General features: G+C 41.1%; 1 protein-coding gene across 1 annotated transcript in view; it reads left to right on the top strand.

Moving 5' to 3' along the window:
• Positions 1-3,813: 3,813 nt before the first annotated feature.
• UBE4A (ubiquitination factor E4A) overlaps positions 3,814-22,921 on the top strand; it is a 34,706-nt gene continuing 15,598 nt past the window's right edge. The window contains exons 1-11 of the mRNA XM_059930300.1: positions 3,814-3,893; positions 8,882-9,043; positions 14,155-14,328; positions 14,934-15,046; positions 16,250-16,402; positions 17,049-17,208; positions 17,455-17,657; positions 17,860-18,051; positions 18,993-19,326; positions 20,401-20,521; positions 22,572-22,876. Coding sequence (XP_059786283.1) covers positions 8,923-9,043; positions 14,155-14,328; positions 14,934-15,046; positions 16,250-16,402; positions 17,049-17,208; positions 17,455-17,657; positions 17,860-18,051; positions 18,993-19,326; positions 20,401-20,521; positions 22,572-22,876 — 1,876 coding nt within the window. The 5' untranslated portion in view covers positions 3,814-3,893; positions 8,882-8,922. The remainder of the gene's footprint in view (positions 3,894-8,881; positions 9,044-14,154; positions 14,329-14,933; positions 15,047-16,249; positions 16,403-17,048; positions 17,209-17,454; positions 17,658-17,859; positions 18,052-18,992; positions 19,327-20,400; positions 20,522-22,571; positions 22,877-22,921) is intronic.

The raw sequence follows: 22,921 nt of genomic DNA, 5'->3' as shown, positions 1-22,921 counted from the left end.
CAAGTCTTCGCATGGACATATGTTTTCATTTGTCTGGGTTGATATCTAGGAGTGAAGAATTGCTGAATTGTATGGTAAATTTATGTATAACATTTTAAGAAACTGCCAGTTTGCCAAACTGGCTGTTCCATTTTACATTCCCACCAGCGATGGATGAATGAGGTTCCTGTTTCTCCACATCCTCACAAATATTTGTTACTATCTTTTTTAGTATAACCATTCTAGTAGATGTAAAATAGTATCTAATTGTGGCTTTAATTTGCATTCCCTAATGACTAACGATGTTGAACATCTTTTCATGTGCTTATTAGCTATTATTATCATATCTTTAGTGAAGCGTGTGTTCAAAACTTTTTTTTTTAATTGAGTTGTTTTTCTTCTTACTATTGAATTGTAAAAGTTCTTATATATTTTTGAATACAAGTCTTTTATCAGCTACATGATTTGCAAATATATCTACCAGTCTGTGACTTGTCTTTTCATTTTCTTAATGGTGTCTTTTGAAGTGCAAGAGTTTTTAATTTTGCTGAAGTCTGTTTTATCCTTTTTTTTTTTAATGGATTGTGCTTTTGGTGTCATGTCTAACAAATCCTTGCCAAACCCAAGGTCACAAAGATTTCTCATATGTCTTGTTTTTACAGTTTTATTTCTAACAATAAATGTCATTTTGAACATTAAGACTATTTGTAACAAATACAAATAAATGGAATTGCAGGACCATAATGTATTTGCACCTGTAATTTAATTAAATATTGCCAAATTGCACTTCATAGAGGTTGGACCGATACATAATCCTAACAAGAGTCCCTACTGTTCCATACACAATCTAACAGTGTACTATTAAATTTTTTTTAAGAAGTTTATTTATTTATTTATTTATTTATATTTGGCTGTGTTGGGTCTTCGTTTCTGTGCGATGGCTTTCTCCAGTTGCGGCGAGCGGGGGCCACTCTTCATCGCGGTGCGCGGGCCTCTCTCTGTCGCGGCCTCTCTTGTTGCAGAGCACAAGCTCCAGACGCACAGGCTCAGTAGTTGTGGCTCACGGGCCCAGCCGCTCCGCGGCATGTGGGATCTTCCCAGACCAGGGCTCAAACCCGTGTCCCCTGCATTGGCAGGCAGACTCTCAACCACTGCGCCACCAGGGAAGCCCTTAAATTTTTTGAACTTTGCCAATCTGATAAGTTAAAAATGGCATCTCAGCTTAATTTTAATCTGCATTTTTCTAACCATTTGTTTTTCCTTCTCATGAAATACAGGCTCATATCCTTTGATTTTTTTTTTTTTTTTTTACTGTTACTCTTGATGTTTAGAATATAACCCCTTCTCTTAGTGTTATTTATTTATTTATTGGCTGCGTTGGGTCTTCGTTGCTGCGCACGGGCTTTCTCTAGTTGCTCAAGCAGGGGCTACTCTTCGTTGCGGTGCACGGGCTTCTCATTGCAGTGGCTTCTCTTGTTGCGGAGCACGGGCTCTAGGTGCGCGGGCTTCAGTAGTTGCAGCACGCGGGCTCAGTAGTTGCGGCATGCGGGCCCTAGAGCATGTGGGCTTCAGTAGTTGTGGCGAGTGGACTCCGTAGTTGTGCCGCACAGGCTCTAGGGCGCACAGGCTTCAGTAGTTGTGGTGCACAGGCTCAGTAGTTGTGGCACACGGACTTAGTTGCTCCGTGGCATGTGGGATCTTCCCAGACCAGGGATTGAACCCAGGTCCCCTGCATTGGCAGGCGGATTCTTAACCACTGTGCCACCAGGGAAGCCCCTGATCTTCTTCTTACTGACTTGCAACAACCCTTTACATATTTGGAAAAATAGATCTTTTGTTTGTGGCACTAGTTGCAAATATTTTTCCAGTGTTGTTATTTAGATTTTGACTTTACTTATGGTTGGTTTTCTATACACATTTTACAAATATTTGACTGTAGAAGAATTCACTGTTCTTTTATGGCTTCTGGGTTGTTTCTTATTTAGAAAGGCCTTCTCCCATTCTTAGATTATTCTTTTACAAAACTTCTCCCATTAATTCTCTAGCATTTTCCTGGTTTCACTTTATATATTTAAATCTTTGATCCATCTTGAATTAATTTTAGTGTAAAGGTCTAATATCTTGACTAACGTTTAAATCCATAGCTACCCACTTATTCTGGAAGTATTTATTGAATAATCCACCTTGTGCACATTAATTTTAAATGCTACATTACCACTCCACTCTCACCAGATTGTAAGCTCCAGGAAAACTTGTATATTTTTTCCACTACTGTAGCTTCAGGAGCTAGAACAATGCTGGAACATAATAGGCACTCTAAGATTGCTCAACATTTGGTGTGTGTGTCTGTGTATGTTACAGTATACTATTCAGTGGCATTAAGTACATTCACAATGTTGTGCAACCATCACCACTCTCATTTTCAGAATTTTTTATTATCCTGAAGAAACACTCTACCCATTAAACAATAACTCCCCATTCCTCCCTCACCCCAGGCCCTGGTAACCTCTATTTTACTTTCTGTCTCTATGAATTTGCCTACTCTGGGTACCCCATATAAGTGGAGTCATACAATATTTGTCCCTTTGTGTCTGGCTTATTTCACTTGGCACAATGTTCTCAAGGTTCATAGCAAGTATCAAAATTTCCCTCCTTTTTAAGGCTTAATAATCATGTGTATGTATATGCCACATTTTGTTTGTCCATTTACCCGTCAATGGACATTCTGGGTTGTTTCCACCTTTCACCTATTACAAACGATACTGTTATGAACAGTGGTGTACAAGTATCTGTTTGAGTCCCTGCTTTCAATTCTTTGGACTATTTACCCAGAAGTGGAATTGCTGCATCATATGATAATTCCGTTTAACTTTTTGAGGAACCACCAAACTGTTTTCCCAAAGTGCTCCACTATTTTACATTCCCATCAGCCATGCACAATGGTTCCTATCTCTCCACATCCTCACCAAGACTTATCTTCTATTTTTTTTTCATAATCACCTTCCTAATGGGTATGAGGTGGTATTTCATTGTGGTCTTAATTTGCACTTCCCTAATGATTAGTGACATTGAGCTTCTTTTCATGTGCTTATTGGCCATTTGTATATCTTCTATAGAGAAATGCTTATTCAAGCCCATTGTCCATTCTTTAAACAAGTTGTTTGGGTTTTTTGTTGTTGAGTTATAGGCTTTTTTATATAACTGGATATTAATTTTTTATCAGATATGTGATTTACAAATATTTTCTGTCACTCTATGAATTGTCTTTTCACTTGCGTGCTTGAAAAGTATGCTGCTTCCTTTGCCTTTGTGTACCTCAAAGTAACCTTTAGGATGTACTCGTCTTCACTTTACTAATAAGAAAACTGCACTCCAATCAAAGCATATCTTAACACATTTCCGGGTACGTAATAACAGTTCACAAGTTTCAGTTATTGTTAATGCTACTGTTATTGCTTCATAGATAATAATTATCTATGAAGAGTTACAGAAGCTGTTTCAAAAAGGCCTAAGATCGGTGGGACAATTAGCGTTAAGTCCACAGAGGCCTTAGCAGTGCCAGGGTTCACCAAGTCATATCTGCTGATGATACATGGGTTTCCGAGGGCCGCATATCCCAGTGAGCTCCACCACAACCCACTCCCAACTCAACCTGACCCGCCCCCAATTCAACCCCAAATCCACTTCCGGCCACTTCCGCCCCGCCCAAGCCAGTTAGCGCATGCGCAGTGGGGATGTTTGCGCGCCCGCTTCCAGCGCAGGGCGACACACCCAGCTTCCGGCGCCCAGATGAGATTCCACAAGGCCCGGCGCCTTGTCATGACGTTAGCTCCGGTTGCCGTGCTGAGTCGGAAGTGGGAACCCTTCGGCCACTGAGACTCAGTTGTGTCGTCGCTGCTGGCCCTCAGGCTCTGGTAAGAGAGGATATAGCTGGAGGGGAGGGGATCGTTGAGTCTACAATGGGATTTTTTTTCTCCTAGTCGAATGCCAGTCCAAACCTCTGCTCTCTTACCTCCTCCAAATGCCTTCTCCTGTGCTTTCCTAAACACTGCCTCTCTCCTTCACGAACTTCGACCCTGTCTGCTTTGGGAACCCCTTACAGTGCTCCAGCTTCTGGCATCTCTGCCCCTCTTTGCCATTTCCCTCCTGGAAAAGGCCGAATCCTGGCCTTGCATTATCTTTGGTTTCCTTTCTCTAGAACGTGCGCCGAGTGGGTGGGTCTCCCTCCGTCCCGCAAATCCCTTATGGAACCTGGAGGGATAAAATATAAAGAGTAGACAACAAATAGCTAGGTGCCAAAGAAGAGAAAATTAAGCACGAGTCGCAGTAGTCAAACCAGCCGAATCCGTATGGCAAGGTGTTGATATTTCTTAAGGCAAGTGATCAGTTCACCACTCAAAACTCTCCTAGCACTCTGCTTCTTGCTCCCTCAGCAATTGGGTTTAGAAGACATTTCTAAAATTGAGTAACCAGAGCTCAGGAGCTTATACTTGATGGGTCTTCTCTTTGGATTCAGTTTTTCACTCCCAGAACAAGGATATGTTTAGCCTCACTGCCTTGATCTGTTTTGGTCTCACATGGGAGCCGTCCTGAGATAAAATGGGACCCAGGAAGGAATGCTGTGTGCGTTGCGACTTGATGAGATCCTTCTAGCTTGCTGATGTGATGGAAGGATCTGTTGCCACAACAGAGGCCTGAATGTGTAACAATGAAAACATTTTTTTAATTCCTTTTTTGGTTTGATCTATGTATTACTCACCAGGAAAGAGACCTTATGGAGTATAATTTAATAAAGCTTGATTTTTAAAATAGATTTATTTCATTTTTGGCTGCATTGGGTCCTCGTTGCTGCACGTGGGCTTCCTCTAGTTGTGGCGAGTGGTGGCTACTCTTCGCTGTAGTGCGTGGGCCTCTCACTGCAGTGGCCTCGCCTGTTGTGGAGCACGGGCTCTAGGTGCACGGGCTCAGTAGTTGTGGCTCGTGGGCTCTAGAGTACAAACTCAGTAGTTGTAGCGCGTGGGCTTAGTTGCTCCACGACAAGTGGGATCCTCCCAGACCAGGGCTCGAACCCGTGTCCCCTGCATTGACAGGCGGATTCTCAACCACTGCGCCACCAGGGAAACCCTAAAGCTTGATTTTGGCAATCCTAGTTTTGTGAAGTATTCCAAGTATTTCTGTTTAAAAGCGATACCAAATCTGATGTTGAAACATTTATGTGCTCACCTCTTTAAAAGCTGACAGTGCCCCTTAAGGGATTAGCAGTACTCTTTATAAACAAAAGATTGAATCTGGGGAGGGTGAGAGGATTTTGTAGGACTGGAGATAGACAGCTTTTATAAATGTAGAGTCTTGCAGCATGTATATAAGAGGGAAACGTGGGCTCCCCTGGTGGTGCAGTGGTTGAGAGTCTGCCTGCCAATGCAGGGGACACGGGTTCGAGCCCTGGTCTGGGAAGATCCCACATGCCGCGGAGCAGCTGGGCCTGTGAGCCACAATTACTGAGCCTGCGTGTCTGGAGCCTGTGCTCCGCAACAAGAGAGGCTGCCATAGTGAGAGACCCGTGCACCGCGATGAAGAGTGGCCCCCGCTTGCTGCAACTAGAGAAAGCCCTCGCACAGAAACGAAGACTCAACACAGCCAAAAATAAATAAATAAACAAATAAATTTATTTTAAAAATAAAAAAGAGGGAAACGTGTTTTTAAAGGGGACATATTTGGGGAATTCCCTGGCGGTCCAGTGGTTAGGACTACGGCACTTTCACTGCGGAGGGCTCAGGTTCAATCCCTGGTCAGGGAACTAAGATCCTGCAAGCCGTGCAGCCAAAAGTAAATAAATAAATAAAGAGGACGTCTTTTAAAAATCAAATCCAAAAACATCTAAGGATTGGTGGTTATATGGATTGGTTATTTGCCAAAGGCTGACAACAGGGTAGTACTTTATCTTTGTATGGCAGTTGAAAGTAGGAGATTATAAATTCCTGATGACATTGAATACTAAACAAAATATCAAGTTTCCATTTTATCAGACCTTTCTTTTGGAGTGGGTACTCTTTTTACATTTGTGTGATCATTGAACAAATCTAAACTGACATCTCCACAAAGGTTCCCATCAAGTGATCAGTCCTCCCTTTTCCTGTAAAATTTTCCTGGTTGCACAGTGTTAGCTATTTTTCTATGAAAATAGTTTTTGCACTATTACTTCAAATAGATTTGAAGTACATATGAGAAAGTTGAGCTTAGTGAGGTAGGCAAAGCCCTTTTTGTTTTTCAAAAAGACAGCATAGATGACAACAGAGATTTATTTCCATTCTCTATTCTACACGTTCTGAGATATCAAAGAGCCACAAGTGTCTGGCCCAATAGTTTGACCTTCCACTGCAACCCAGGACAAACAGTAAAACCCTTACCTTGAAGTAGGATTATGGGTGCTGCTATTGATTACAAGAAGGTCAGGAGTAATTACATGTAAGATTGAATCATTCAATACATGTTTATTTGGGATTTTGTGATTACGGAATATGCCAGGTACAGAAGAAAAAAATAATCAGATATGAACCTGTATTCAAATTGCTTACCTTCTAGTAACATAGAAGATCTACATTAGGAATACAGTGTAGAAAGTTATAAATCCTGTTAATATAGGTAAAATGTAGTGGGAAGCTAGCTTTATATACTGCAACAGTATATTATTGAAAGGAGGAAGTAATGCCATTTGTGATGATAAATCCTCTTTATCTCTCTTGATATTCTTAAGAGCCTGTGTCCTATGTTCTGATTCTTAGCTTTCAACTCACTTCCTTTCTGCATAGATGGTGCAGGTGATGCATTTCCTTTGTACTAATCTGAACTCTTTTCAGTTGTATTGGCTTCCACAGTGTAGGGAAATCTACTGGCTTTTTTATAACTGAGAAGACTCTTTCCATCTCACATCTCTTTTCCTACATGTTGGCTTAGTTTTAGGCTAGGCCTTCTCTAGATGGTAGAAAGATGGCAACTCCAGTTTCCTATCTTACTAGCCTAACAACCCAAGCAGGAAAAAAGAGTCCCCTTTTCTGTAGATTTAGCCAAAGGCCTGTAGCTGGTGTTCATTGATTCTGTTAGGCCTTGCTAGGGTCTTGTGCCCACTCCTGAATCAGTCACTTTGGCCAGAGAATACTGTATTCTCTTTGGCCAGGCCAGATTCATATGCCCATTTCTAGAGCTAATGGGTAAGGTCATCCCCTTCTGTACACATGGACCGGGAATGGGTTGGATCCCCAAAGGAAAAGTGTCGGTGTCATGTTGAAAAAAGAGGTTGATATTTTGCAGACAGAAAAGTAACGAGAGCTCACTACACTTTTTGCATTCCTCTGGGTACCTCAGGATAGAGGTAGGGTGGTGGTCAGCTAACAGTGACACAATTCTTGGTGCCTCTACATGAATTAGGGGTAATAACTAAGCTTATGCAATGTTTAAATGGGAGGAAAGACCTCTCAAGGATTGTTAATTCCAACGGTAAATATGCTGTCTTTCTTTTCTGCATTATTAAGCTCAACTAAACTATACATAGTAAAAAGTAAAATACATAGAGCAACATCTAACAGTTCAGTTCCTTGAAGCAGTAAAGCCCAGCACCATGCTGAGATGAGACTAGACTGTCTGCCTGAGTCATTACAGCTCAGTAGCCATTAGCTCTTATGCAGAAAGCACGGCAGAGGAGCATGAAGCAACTGGTAGAGATGCCTCAGAAGTGTCAAAAAGTGTTAGTCTCTCTTCCTCCAAAAAATAAGGGGAACTTTTCCGACTTGCATTAGCTTTTGTTAATAGGATTGTGTAAGGAGTCTTAACTCAATTAATTAAAGGTAGACCGAACGTTCTTTTTTTTCTCCCACATTTGTGTCCCTGACCCCACTCCTTCTAAGGCCTCTGTCCTTGTAGCAATTCAGCATCCTTGTAAGCAGAGTATTCATACCCTTTGTCTCTTCTCACCCTTTTCAGGGTTGTATTTCTATGCTGTGGCCTTAAAATTTCAGAAAGGGGAGAAAGCCTTTCAGGGAGCTCTGCTCATCCCGTTGTGCCACTGAGTCCCCTTGGCGCTTGGATAAGGAAATGTAGTCAGAAGAGTGCAAATGCAGGCTCAGTCAGCTCCTTTAAATACCTTTGAGGTATATATCTATTTCATATTGTACGTTAGGAATTTGTGTTTCTTCAGTATTGTAAAAAGTCAGATAAATAGGGAAAGTTAAATATAGAATTAAGCAAAGACCATTTCGTTTTTAGAGGAAAAAATATCTGTAGTCATAAGCCTAGAAGTAGAGATAGATTGCTTAATATAGATTTAAAACCCACGATATACTGCTAATCTGATTCCTGTCCTGGTTTGCAATTCCACATCTGACATACAGACTTACATTTAGTTTCTGTGTAGCTGAGGAATTCCCAGCTCCAACTCTTAAGTCACAGAATCCTGTGCAAGCACCACCTTATGCTCATGGTGAGTGAGGACTAGTCGACCAGCCTAGGGATTTATGGGAAATCCATAGTTTTTGTCCTATTACTTTTAAGTGCCACATTGTTGTTGCAATTAGTAGCTGAGTTTCCTCTTTGACTTCAAGAATTCTTTCTATGTAATCTATTTTTTAAAGGTATAGTAAATAGAAACATGTCAACAGATAAATGCATTCCAGCTGAACATTTATTAAGCTTTTTGGTTTTAGCCACCCCCAAATCAAGCCAACTTGTCCAGTTGGTAGGTTTGTAACCATTTTGCCAAAAATTGTCTTGAGTCTTGGAATAGGAGTTGGCAAGTCTTACCCAAACCCTTTTAAAATGTATTCAAGAAATGGGAGAAGAAACAACTATGATAATATTATAACTGTTGTGTTATCTGCCCTTCGGCGTCTAATACCTGTCCTTTCTATAGCCCCTCCCCCTAGGTCTGGATGGAGGATACTTTAAAGTGAAATGACAGACCAGGAGAATAACAACAACATCTCAAGTAACCCCTTTGCTGCTCTTTTTGGCTCCCTGGCTGATGCCAAGCAGTTTGCAGCAATCCAAAAAGAGCAGCTGAAGCAGCAATCTGGTAAGTGGACGAGCCAGTAGCGGCAGATGAGATGACCGAGAATGGGGTCTTCCCAAATTAAGTATTCTTTGGGTCCTTAATTGCAACTAGAATTTAAGTTTAGGGCAGAAGTGTTTTCTTTGTTCGTATTTGTTGTTTGTTTTGTTTTGGGTTCTTCTCCCTGTCCTATCCCCTGCATGAAAAAGAGACCAGATAACAGGTGGTTCCAGAGGAACAGATGCCAGTCATTATCCCAAAGCTGTCAAGCTCTTTTATTTTAAAAATCACCTAGTGAAAGATACTTAACAAAGATACTAATTTTTTTTCACATAGGAAACTGAGGTTATAGGCGTAGGTGCGGAAAGCAAGTCACATGCAGCTGTAGAAAGCAGATGTGTTGAAGGAAGAATTTTAAAAGCTTTTTGGCCTGTAGAGAAATAAATGAGATTTGTTCTTAAGCCAAGTGCTTCAGAGTCTATCTCAAGCAGAACGTTTCTTTCACTCCATAGAGTGGCCACTTTCATAACTTACTGCTTTCAGAACAGACATCTAGGAAAATCTGATCCTTAACCTTAATGTGAAGAAAATTCGGATAATATCTTACTAATCAGAACAATGATTTTCCTCATCTGGGACCAAAATTAAGATCAAGTCCAGCTCCCTCCTATAAGGTAACATATGGACTAGAAGTAGGGTGCTGTTTCTCAAATGTATTCGTCTTCTGAGGGTTTTCACGATCTTTCAAGCCAGAAATCGCTCCCCTTCTCCCTCCTCCAAAAAGGATAATAGTGTGATTGTTTTTAGGAAAGGAGAAATGTTTATATTTTCCCTTTATTTTGTTTATTTCTGAAGTATTCAGATACGTAGCTAAGTTGTGGCCTTACTCTCTGATTAAGATTGAATGAAAAGGAGGTCAGGGGACTTCCCTGGTGGCACAGTGGTTAAGAATCCACCTGCCAGTGCAGGGGACGCTGGTTCAAGCCCTGGTCCAGGAAGATCCTACGTGCCGCGGAGCAGCTAAGCCCGTGCACCACAACTACTGAGCCTGTGCTCTAGAATCCGTGAGCCACAACTACTGAGCCCGCGTGCTGCAACTACTGAAACCTGCACGCCTAGAGCCCATGCTGTGCAACAAGAGAAGCCACCACGATGAGAAGCCCGCACACCACAACGAAGAGTAGCCCCTGCTCACCACAGGTAGAGAAAGCCCACGCACAGCAACGAAGACCCAACACAGCCAAAAATAAATTTTAAAAATTTTTTAAAAAAAGAAAAAGGAGGTCAGGGGAAGACACATGAGTAGTAGACAAAGTGATGGATGAAACAAGGGAGAAAAACATGTAATGCTGACTTTTTTCATGTGATAGAAAGAGGCAGCTCTGAGTCTCCGCCTCTGAAAACTTTCCCAGATTTCTAATATATAGGATCAGAATGGGAAACCCTGGATTAAGAGATTGTAGGAGAGAATGGAGAGTGAGGAGTTAGAAAAATAAGGAAATGAGAAAATAAAGTTTTTAAGTATGTGGTTGAGGGAAATTTTGCTAATCAGCACCTATTACTCTTGGAATTCAGAAGGGAATAGAGTGGTATAGGAATAGAGTGACAGAATGTTCATCCTTCTGGCTATAAACAGACATAAGGCTGGCTAGGTTTGGGAGCACTGCAGGCACCAGGCAGTGGGGACAAGTCAGGTGCATGCCCTTCTGTTACTATTTTGGCACCTCATCGTCTTAGTTTGTTTACAGTGAGTTAGTCAGGCCACCTGACCTAACCCGTTTTCCACCAGCAGTTAGTACTCTACCAAAACCTTTGGTCTCCTTTATTGAGCTTCACTTTTACTAAAGTCAACACAGTGAAGCAACTCTTGCTTCTTTTGTCTTTTAAGATATTTTATTTTTTATTTATTATTATTTCTTAAAAATAATTTATTTGGCTGCGTCGGGTCTTAGTTGCGGCATACAGGATCTTCATTGCAGTGTGAGGGCTTCTCTCTAGTTGTGGTACACAGGCTCCAGAGCGCGCAGACTCAGTAGTTGCGGCACACAGGCTCTCTAGTTGTGGGGCATGGGCTCTAGAGCACGGGCTTAGTTGCCCCACAGCATGTGAGATCTTAGTTCCCCAAACAGAGATCGAACCCATGTCCCCTGCATTCAAAGGAGGATTCTTTTTTTTTTTTTTATAAATTTATTTTATTTATTTATTTTTGGTTGCATTGGGTCTTCGTTGCTGCACACAGTCTTTCTCTAGTTGCGGCGAGTGGGGGCTACTCTTCATTGCGGTGCGCGGGCTTCTCATCGCAGTGGCTCTTGTTGCAGAGCACGGGCTCTAGGCGCGTGAGCTTCAGTAGTTGCAGCTCAGTAGTTGTGGCTCACGGACTGTAGAGCACAGGCTCAGTAGTTGTGGAGCACGGGCTTAGTTGCTCCACAGCATGTGGGATCTTCCCGGACCAGGGCTCGAACCCGTGTCCCCTTCATTGGCAGGCAGATTCTTAACCACTGCGCCACCAGGGAAGCCCCTCGAAGACAGATTCTTAACCACTGGACCACCAGGGAAGTCCCACAACTCTTGCTTCTGCGAGTTTTGCCTGGACTTTTAGAGTTAACTGTTTTGTCAGTAGAGGTAAAAAGCAGATGCAGACTTGTGTGTAGCTTTTAATGAACAACCTACTTATATTCCCCTTTAGCGTGAGTGCCATTCTGAGAAGCTCTTGTAAGTTGCTTTATAAAAAAATAAAAGGATACAATCAATAAGAAAAAAGTAACTCATTGGAAAAACAACAAAAGTTAGGAACAGGGACTTCCCTAGTGGTCCAGTGGTTAAGACTCCGTGTGCTCCCAATGCAGGGGGCCTGGGTTCAATGCCTGGTTGGGGAACTAAGATCCTGCATGCCATGCCACACAGTGCGGCCAAAAAAAAGTTAGAAATGATTTATATATGATAATCAAGTTACTTTAAAAATCCAGTCTCGGGCTTCTCAGGTGGTACAGTGGTTAAGTATCCGCCTGCCAATGCAGGGGACACAGGTTCGAGCCCTGGTCTGGGAAGATCCCACATGCCGCGGAGCAACTAGGCCCGTGCGCCACAACTACTGAGCCTGTGCTCTAGAGCCCTTGAGCCACAACTACTAAAGCCCATGCGCCTAGAGCCGTGCTCCACAACAAGAGAAGCCACCACAGTGAGAAGCCTGCGCACCACAACGAAGAGTAGCCCCCGCTCGCCTCGACTAGAGAAAAGCCCACGTGCAGCAACAAAGACCCAGTGCAGCCAAAAAAAAAAATCCAGTCTCACTAATAATTAGAGAAATGCCCATTAAAAGAACAATTAGGATAGTTTTTAGTCTATGAAGTTTTGTTTTTTTGGTTTCATTTATTTATTTATTTATTTATTTATGGCTGCGTTGGGTCTTCTTCGTTGCTGTGCGCAGGCTTTCTTTAGTTGCAGTGAGCGGGGACTACTCTTCATTGCAGTGCATGGGCTTCTCATTACGGTGGCTTCTCTTGTTGTAGAGCACGGGCTCTAGGCGCACAGGCTTCAGTAGCTGTGGCACACAGGCTCAGTAGTTGTGGCTTGTGGGCTCTAGAGCACAGGCTCAGTAGTTGTGGCGCACGGGCTTAGTTGCTCCGCGGCACGTGGGATCTTCCTGGACCAGGGCTCGAACCCGTGTCCCCTGCATTGGCAGGCGGATTCTTAACCACTGCGCTACCAGGGAAGCCCCAAGCCATATTTAATATAATTAAAGGCATACTGATCTATTGGGTAATTCTTTGCCCACTAGGATTCTGTAGGGAAGATAGTGTTGCTACTATTGGCATTTTGGAATACAATTAATTATGAGTATAAAGAATAAAACTTTTGGTTTTTAAAATGTAGATTTTATAACCAGGGATTTCAGAATTCTGTATTTAAAATGTTTCCTGATACAACTCAATAGCAAAACAAACAAACAGTCCAATTTAAAAATGGGCACAGGATCTGAATAAATATTTTTCCAAAGACGACATACAGATGGCCAAGAGGTACATTAAAAGGTGCTCAACATCACTAATCGATGAAAAAAAAACTGTCACTAATTGGGGAAATGTAAATCAAAACCACCTCACACCTCTTAGAATGGCTGTTATCAAAAAGACAAGAAATAACAAGTGTTGGCAAGGATGTGGAGAAAAGGGAATTCTTGTGCACTGTTGCTGGGATTGTAAATTGGTGCAGGCACTATGGAAAATAGAATGGAGGTTCCTAAAAAAAAATAAATATAGAACTACCATATGATCCAGCAATTCCACTTCTGGGTATTTATCCAAAGAAAACAAAAACACTAATTCAAGAAGATATATGCACCCCCATGTTCATTGCATCAGTATACAATAACCAAGATGTGAAAACATCCTAAAGGTCCATCCACGGATGAATAAAGAAAACGATGTAATTACATACACACACACACACACACACACATACACGCACACACACGCATATTATTCAGCCATAAATAAGAAAGAAATCTTGCCATTTGCAACAACAGGTGGACAGTGGTTGGACCTTGAGGGCGTTCTGCTGAGGGATATAAGTCAGAAAGACGAATACCATATGATCTCACTTATGTGGAATATTAAAAAAAAAAAAAGAAGCTGATAAATACAGAGAATAGATTGGTGGTTGCCAGAGGTGGGGCGGGGGGGGGGGGATGGGCAGAATAGGTGAAGGGTTTCAAAAGGTACAAATTTCCAGTTATAAAATAAAGAATCCATGGGGATGCAATGAACAGCATGGTGACTGTAGTTAACAATACTGTATTGTGTATTTCAAAGTTGTTAAAGTCGATCTTAATCCTTACCACAAGAAAAAAATTTGTAGCTATGTATGGTGACAAGACATTAACTAGATTTATTGTAGTGATCATTTAACAATATATATAAATGTCGAATCATTATGTTGTGCAGCTGAAACTAATATGTCAATGATACCTTAATTTAAAAAACAAAAGATGTTGCCTGACTTGAGATGTTCACTAATTAGACAGTTAACTTGTTTAACACCCAAAATTATCCTCCTCTTGGTTACATTTATCATGTGTACTTGGTTTTCTCTTAAAGAGAGCATTGTAACTGTTAATGACTTACATTTTCTGGCAGATGAACTCCCAGCCAGCCCAGATGACTCAGATAATAGTGTGTCAGAGAGCCTGGATGAATTTGATTACTCTGTGGCTGAGATTAGCCGCTCATTCCGTTCACAGCAGGAAATATGTGAGCAACTCAACATCAATCACATGATCCAAAGGATCTTCCTCATCACTCTGGACAACAGTGAGTTACATATTTGCAGCCAGTGTGTTTATTACTCTGCCCTTCCTGCTTGGGCTAGGGACTTGCTCCTAGAAACTTATTGTATCTGATGGTTAAACAAACCCATCATACTCCCTGGAACACAGGGTTTATATTTCAAGGAAGCTTTTAATGTGACCTAAAGCAGAATTTTGACACAGATACAACTTTCATTTCTATTTTGATACTGACTGGGCCATGTAGCTACTGCCTTTACTACCTTAAAAGGGAAATGGGAATGGTAGCTAAATCCATTTTCTTCTCAGAGGTGACCTAAACATTTAGATGAAAGCCCCAAGAAGGGTCAGATAGTGTTTCCCCTCTGTGCCCTATCTGTAGTTAAACCCCAGAATTAGTGCTGATGTCTGGGATTTACTCTTTAAATATCATGGTGTTAGGTTTATAACAAAGCACATACTCTTGAGGGGTAAAAAAGATTTAAATCTTTAGATACTGCTCTGTGTGTCAAGATCATTCTGATGTTACCTGAGTCAAACTTGGGGTTCAAGAGAAATGCCATCAAGATCAGTTATCTGTATAAGACAGAAGCATTATCCTTAACCTACCAGATTAAAACCATTTCCCAGGTGACCCAAGCCTGAAAAGTGGGAATGGCATCCCCAGCCGTTGTGTGTATTTGGAAGAAATGGCAGTAGACCTGGAAGATCAAGACTGGCTTGATATGAACAACGTAGAGCAGGTACGATTCTTAACATTCCTTACGTGTGCCTTCAGCAAAAATTAACCTTGCAGCTGAACTCTGCTTACCTTTCTCCAACCATGGCTTTGCTTAGCTCCATCTCTTACACTGTTTGTGGTGTTCCTCTTTTGGAATCTTCTCATCTACCATGGTCCCATGTCCAAATCTACCCATCCTTTAAGACCTAGTTAAAATGCCATCCTGTTGACAAAGTTTTGCCAAGTAGGAGTTATTTTCTTCTCTGGGCTCCGGCAGTAATCTCCATGCATCTCTTACGGGAATTGTCTCTTTCTGTCTCATGTCTTGGCTTCTTTATGAACCTGTCTTCTCTCTCCCGTAGACACTAATTTATCAAGGCCAAGGTCCATCTCTTTTTTAATATCTTTTCCAAAATCAAAACAATGCATTTTACCTTACAGGTGCCTAATTAACATTAAAGGAATAAAAGTTTAATAGGGAAGACTTGACAACTTGTAGTTTAACTTTATAGTTGGGTTGGCCAAAAAGTTCATTCGGGTTTTTCCGTACGATGGTATGGGAAAACCCAAACGAACTTTTTGGCCAACCCAGTACATTTAAACTGTGTTTATATAAGTCTGAGTGAGGTCAGCAGTGATGCAGAGTAGTAGATTTCACATACGAGTTTAATCTCCGATTCTCCACACCATTCAACAAATATTCTTTTAATGCTTACTCTGTGCTAGGGGCTACGCTAGACACTTAAGCTTGCTTTAGAATAACTACATAAACAACTAGATTTGTATATGTAATACTTTCTAAAGTAATGATACACTGAGCTCTTTTTTCCCCATTTGTTCTGTGTTCTGTGATTCTCATAATAACCTGTGTCAGAATTATCTTTTATATCTTGATGTTCTAAAATAAACTTTGCAGTGGTCAGGGGAGATAAATTAGGAGTTTGGGATTAAGAGATACACACTACTACATATAAAATAGATAAACAACAGGGACCAACTATATAGCACAGGGAACTATATTCAATATCTTATAATAACCTATAATGGAAAAGAATCTGAAAAAGAATATCTATATATGTGTGTGTAACTGAATCACTTTGCTGAACACTTGAAACTAACACATTGTAAATCAACTATACTTCAATAAAAAATACATCAAAAAAATTTAAAAATAAATTAACTTTGCAATGATTTAGTATTTTTGTTTATTTGTTTTTCTTAATAGGCCGTCTTCACTCGCTTATTACTTCAAGATCCAGGCAACCACTTGATTAACATGACCTCTTCTACAACGTTGAATCTCTCTGCTGATCGAGATGCAGGGGAGAGGCACATTTTTTGTTACCTTTATTCCTGTTTCCAAAGAGCCAAGGAAGAGGTAAAAGAATGATCCCTATTGAGTACTCCATTGTCCTCTTGGGTATGACTTTAACACATAAGCCAGAGAGTTGGATCAATGTCTTTTTTTTTTTTTTTGGCTGTGCCATGCAGCATGCGGGATCTTCCCCAACCAAGGATCGAACCCACACCCCCTGCAGTGGAAGCACAGAGTCTTAACCACTGGACCACCAGGGAAGTCCCAAGATCAGTGTCTATTATATCAATTTATATACATCATATTATATGTGGAACTGGATATCAGAGGCACTGTTAGTTTATCTTCTAAAGTTTTAGTCTCTCCTTTCTGTGGCTTGGGGTCTACCCCTTTCCCCAATTAACAAGTGCCTCCTATTATTCTCTCCACAAACGTCTTAATATATCACACCCTTATTAAAAAACGGTCTGATAAATTCATTTCCACTAAGGTGTATATAACAGAGTAGACTAAGCTTGATCACTTCCAGCATTAGAATTTCTAACAGGTGATTCCTTAAACCAAAGAATGAACTCTCATGGCTTTTCAAGCATCCACAGGAAAGCACTACTGTTTTGGGACACAGTGTCTTTTCCCTTCTATTTGCTATATCTGTCCTTGTGCCAGGTCACAGAGCTAGCCTCTTCCCTCTTTTCATTGCTGTTTCCAGATTACCAAAGTTCCAGAGAACCTGCTACCCTTTGCAGTGCAGTGCAGGAACCTCACTGTGTCCAATACCCGAACAGTTCTCCTCACCCCAGAGATCTATGTTGACCAAAACATCCACGAGCAACTGGTAGATTTGATGTTGGAAGCCATCCTAGGAGGCCGTGAGTACATAAGCAACATCTATGAGCTTCTACATTTGATTTCCAAGTGTAACATTCCTCTGATTGCATTAGAAAGCCTCAGAGCTACTATGGTTCCAGCGTAAATTAAGGAAGAGAGCTCACACCTTGACCTTTGAGGTTGAATACCAATAAAATTATCAAAAGTATCAGAAGAGTAAAGAGCTGTGTGTAAAGGCGTCTAAAAATTCTTATGGCCTCCTCTCTCTCTCTTTGGTCTTCTGTCAGATTTTGAAGGTGTAGCTGAGTTTCTGGATGAGGTCATCGAAGCCTTGATACTGGATGAGGAAGTTCGAACATTTCCAGAAGTCATGATTCCAGTGTTTGATATTTTATTGGGCCGAATAAAAGATCTAGAACTCTGCCAGATCATGTTGTACGCATATCTGGACATTCTTCTGTATTTCACTAGGCAAAAGGATATGGCAAAGGTAGGTCTGAAAGCTCATATGTATTCAGTTGAGTTGGAAGCTTAATACTCTATGCTTCCCTATCCTGAGGGCAGTGTAATATTGCCTATGGAATAAGAGAAAGATACATTGGTTGTTGTATAGTCTTAACTCTTTGAGGCCCTCTCATCCCATCATTTATCTCATCATACAGACAAATAACTAGGCTTGTCTTCTCCTACAGGTTTTTGTAGAATACATTCAGCCCAAGGATCCTAGTAATGGGCAGATGTACCAGAAGACCTTGCTGGGAGTAATCCTGAATATCTCCTGCTTATTAAAGACTCCGGGTGTAGTAGAAAATCATGGCTACTTCCTGAATCCATCTCGTTCCAGTCCCCAGGAGATCAAAGTACAAGAGGCCAACATTCATCAGGTGGAGCTGTTTACCGGTGTATCCCAGCCCCCTGATCTTAGATTAAGTATCGTTTCCTCAGAAAGCAGATGCAGATAAGGCTGCTTGAGCCTCTTTGGGAAAGCAGATCAATCTGGTTGGCTCTCTACCATAATCATGTCCAGAAATGGCCCTCTTTTTAGCAGGCGCTAAGAGCAGGGGACAAACCTTTGTGTGGTTGAAGAGTAAGCTGCTGCTCTTCTTTGCCCTGTGCTGTAGCACAGCTACCTGCTCTCAATCCTCGTTTTTCTCACCAAGCTATTTCTTATAACTTTAGCTCCTAAAATCTTCTGATTGAACTCCAGCTTAAAAGCCAAATTGTTTTCCCGTTCCTCCTTCTACTTATGTCCTCTCTTTTTGGGCTTCTTAGCATAAATTATGGTAGAAGTCTGGCCAACATATGGCAATAAATGGTTGAATTGGGGGCAGTTTAAATCTCCCGTCATCACAACTTTCTAAAGCAGGGGTTGGCAAATTATACCAGTGGCCAAATCCAGCCTGCCGTCCGTTTTTGTAAATAGTTTTATTGGACCCAGCCATGCCCCTGTGTATATGTATTGTTTATGGCTTGATTTCATGCCACAGTGGTAGAGTTGAATAGTTGCTACAGAGACCATATGGCATGCAAAGCCAAAAATATTTATCATCTGGCCCTCTGCAGAAGAAGTTTACCATCCCCTACTCTAAAGCTGTGTAAATGCTACCTGCAGTTGGACAGCTCATCAGGAAATCTCTTAAAAGTTCCCAGAAAAAAAAAAATTTTTTTTTTTAATCAGAAATGGTGGCGTAAGGCACAGGGAGAGTGAGGGAGAAGATTAGGATTCGTGTATTTTTGGAAATTGCCAGTGGCTAAGATTTGAGAGTAACAAATATTAGGATTGTGAAACTGGAATGTTCTGTGGTTGTGTTTTCTGGTTAAACAGTTCATGGCTCGGTTCCATGAAAAGATCTACCAGATGTTGAAGAACTTACTCCAGCTCTCTCCAGAAACCAAACACTGTATCTTGTCCTGGCTTGGAAACTGTTTGCATGCAAATGCAGGCCGCACCAAGATTTGGGCCAATCAGATGCCAGAAATCTTCTTCCAAATGTATGCCTCGGATGCCTTCTTTCTGAATCTGGGTGCTGCTCTCCTGAAGTTATGCCAGCCATTTTGCAAACCCAGATCTTCTCGGCTCCTCACCTTTAATCCCACTTACTGTGCCCTGAAGGAGTTGAATGATGAAGAACGAAAAATAAAAAATGTACACATGAGAGGTAAGGGGGAGCTGGTCTTCTCGAAACTGTGTGTGCGTAACATCTAAGCCATTCACTTCTATATCCTTTTTCACAGAGGTCCCTCTTTATCAAAGAAGATGAGGCAAAAAGAAAAGCTATTATGAGTTTTAAAAAGACAAACTTTTTAAAACTGTTATTTTTTAGATGTTGTCCTTTAATGAGACCTTCTGTCTGAATTTGGCAGACTTGGATATTCGCTCATTCATTCATTCTTTATGAAAATGAATAAAGTACAGTCCCCGTCCTTTTTGAACTCAAAGTCTCCACGGGAAGGCAGATATGTTAACAGATCATCATAATATGGTCTAGGGCTAATCTACAGGAGCACAGAGGAGGGAGTAAATGATTAATTCTACAGAAGCTGGAGGTCTTCATAGCTGAGTCCTGAAAAATGAGTTGGGTTTATCAAGCAAAGGAGCAAAGGAGGCCCTTTATATAGAGGGAAAAACAAGTATGAAGGTACACAGCTGTGTAATGTCTTAACTAAGGAACAGTGAGAAGCTCAATGTGGCTGGAACAAGGGGTAGGTGGGGGAAGGGGTATGGGAATTGGCAGGAAATATTAGCCTAGGGAGGAAGAATATTGGGGAAAACTCAAACAACACAGGGAAGTGAAAAGAAGAAGATAAATCACTCTTAATTCTACCACTCAAAATGAATCACTCAATCTTGATGTATTTCCTCCCAGTTTTATAACTCTTCTAATTATAAAAGTAACACATGCTCAAAAGCAAATAATCTTAAATACAGAAAAGCACAGAATAGATACAAATGATCTATTATCTATCCCCTGGAAAAATCTACAGTGCTATCATTCCTTTTAATTGTTGGTGATTTCATGATCAAGCTAAAGAGATTTAGCTGTATTTCGATAAACTGAGAAGCCAAATTACATTTTTAGACAAGAGAGTAGGAATGTGAGAAGATTTGTTTTTAAGAAGGTATTACTTAATTCACTGATAGCAGGATGGAAGTTGAACTAGAATAAGGGGACACTGGAGCCAAGATAGATGTCTGTGGCAAGCCATTTACTCTTCCTTTTAATTTCTTTGAGGTTTGGACAAAGAAACCTGTTTGATCCCAGCTGTGCGGGAGCCAGAGTTTCCCCAGAATTACAACCTTGTAACAGAAAACCTTGTCCTGACAGAGTACACCTTGTACTTGGGATTTCACAGGTAACTGCTCTGATGTCATTAAGAAAGAACTGCTTGGTTGTGTTGATAACCAGAAGGTTGAAAGTGCATCTTACAGCTAACAATCTCACTTTATTCTGAAGGCTGACATTAGGATCTAGTAGGAAAAGGGCATTATATGCATTTATTTGTGTCTACATGAAGCAGCTTTATCCATATAACTTGAATTTATTTTTAATTTTTGACCTGTTAAACTTTTTAAAATTAAAGATACACTAGTATTTTTCTCTAAACTTGCACATTTTTTTTTTTTAATACTTTTTTTTATTTATTTATTTGTGTATTTATTTATGGCTGTGTTGGGTCTTCGTTTCTGTGCGAGGGCTTTCTCCAGTTGTGGCGAGCGGGGGGGCCACTCTTCATCGCGGTGCGCGGGCCTCTCACTATCGCGGCCTCTCTTGTTGCGGAGCACAACAGGCTTCAGACGCGCAGGCTCAGTAGTTGTGGCTCACGGGCTTAGTTGCTCCGCGGCATGTGGGATCTTCCCAGACCAGGGCTCGAACCCGTGTCCCCTGCATTGGCAGGCGGATTCTCAACCACTGCGCCACCAGGGAAGCCCAAAACTTGCACATTTTTAAATCACCATCTTCCTTTTGTCATCTGCTAAAGTGGAATTGTTTTCATTTAACATTTCACATTCTGCTCTTGAATTTTCATTACTTATTACTCCTGATGAAAAAAGAGAAAGCTTTACGCTATGGTATAGAGACAAAATTGACAAAATTAAATGTGTATAAGGTATTTCAATAAGATCAGTAGGAACATAAAAATCTATGTATCAAAGATAAGGAGGATTCTGGAAGTGTGAAGATTTGAGAGCTAAAGTATATGACTTCCAAAAATGGTCTGGTTCTGGCTAACCGTATGTTATTCTATGATTTTTTTTTCCCTCTGATTTAGCTGATTGTGACAAGTATAAATAAGGGGAGAAAATAGCTACTCACTCACAGTCTATAGGAAGGTATATTGAGGAAAGCAATTTTTAATGCCTTTTCGGGATACTTAAACTGACACAGCATTTTTCAAAACTCAGCAAATTTTTGGAAAAATGAAATTATATCTTTATTAGAGACATTTTCTATCCCTATCATTGACATTTTAAGTGAGACAATAGATAACAATTTAGCATGTGTTTAACCTGTTCAACCACGTAGATTCAAACACAAAAATGAATGTCATCTAGTTTCCCAGTATTGACTAGCTAACCCTAGACGTTATCCACGAGGCCAAGAATGACTTTGGACTGTACACATAGACACAACTATCTATAACATTGAATTATGGGTCTTCCTTTCATTAGAGAACACTTGGCTGACCCTTCTGGAAGAATCATTTAATTTTATATTGAGCATCAGAGGACTGGAAGCTGCTCTTAGGCTGCATCATAGGTGGCTGCTGGTTGATATGTGGTCATTAGTAATCTAGACTCCTTTCTCACCAGCGTTAGTTCTCTACTAACCATGGAAAGACTGTCTTTATAACCACATCCAGGTACAATCATTGCACTTGTGTGGTGTCAAACTCTCCTGCTGGGCTTCTTGTACTTTGCCTGATCGTTATATATTGTACATAATAAAAGCCCAATCTACACCCTGCTCAACCAAGCCATTCTATGGATGGTGCATTTCAGCCGAAGACAACTAATCTATGTAATTAGATTCAATTCTTGAACACTTGGTAACATTTTCCCGGTGCTATGCCCCCACCTCTGTCCTGTCAATAACTTTTGTGATTGCCTTCTGTGTCATCACAACTGCAGCTCCCTACATCCTAAAAGGGAATAATAGAATAAATAAGTGAGGATTTGGTTTTCAAAAATGGTCTGTAAGGGAGGATGGGAGGGAGGTGCAAGAGGGAGAGGATATGGGGATATATGTATACGTATAGCTGATTCACTTTGCTATACAGCAGAAATTAACATTGTAGAGCAATTATACTCCAATAAAGATGTTAAAATTAAAAAAAACGGTCTGTACTCAACTGTCCCTATATGAGCCTCCTGACCCAGCCTTTTCTGCTTTCTTGGGGGCAGGTTGCATGATCAGATGGTAAAAATCAACCAAAATCTGCATCGGCTGCAGGTAGCCTGGCGGGATGCTCAGCAAAGTTCTAGCCCTGCTGCTGACAACCTCCGAGAGCAGTTTGAACGACTGATGACCATCTATCTTTCTACTAAGACTGCCATGACTGAGCCGCAAATGCTGCAAAACTGCCTAAATTTGCAGGTGTCCATGGCTGTTCTCCTAGTTCAACTGGCCATAGGCAATGAGGGCTCACAGCCGATAGAGCTAACTTTTCCTTTGCCAGATGGCTACAGTTCTTTGGCTTACGTGCCAGGTAAGCAGGCTCTCCCTTGGGAGCTTCCTATTTATAGCCATCTAA

Source organism: Balaenoptera ricei, chromosome 8, assembly GCF_028023285.1.
Source record: "Balaenoptera ricei isolate mBalRic1 chromosome 8, mBalRic1.hap2, whole genome shotgun sequence".
Lineage (NCBI taxonomy): Eukaryota > Metazoa > Chordata > Mammalia > Artiodactyla > Balaenopteridae > Balaenoptera > Balaenoptera ricei.
Note: the sequence above shows the minus strand (reverse complement) of the source record. Positions and strands in the feature narration are given on the sequence as shown.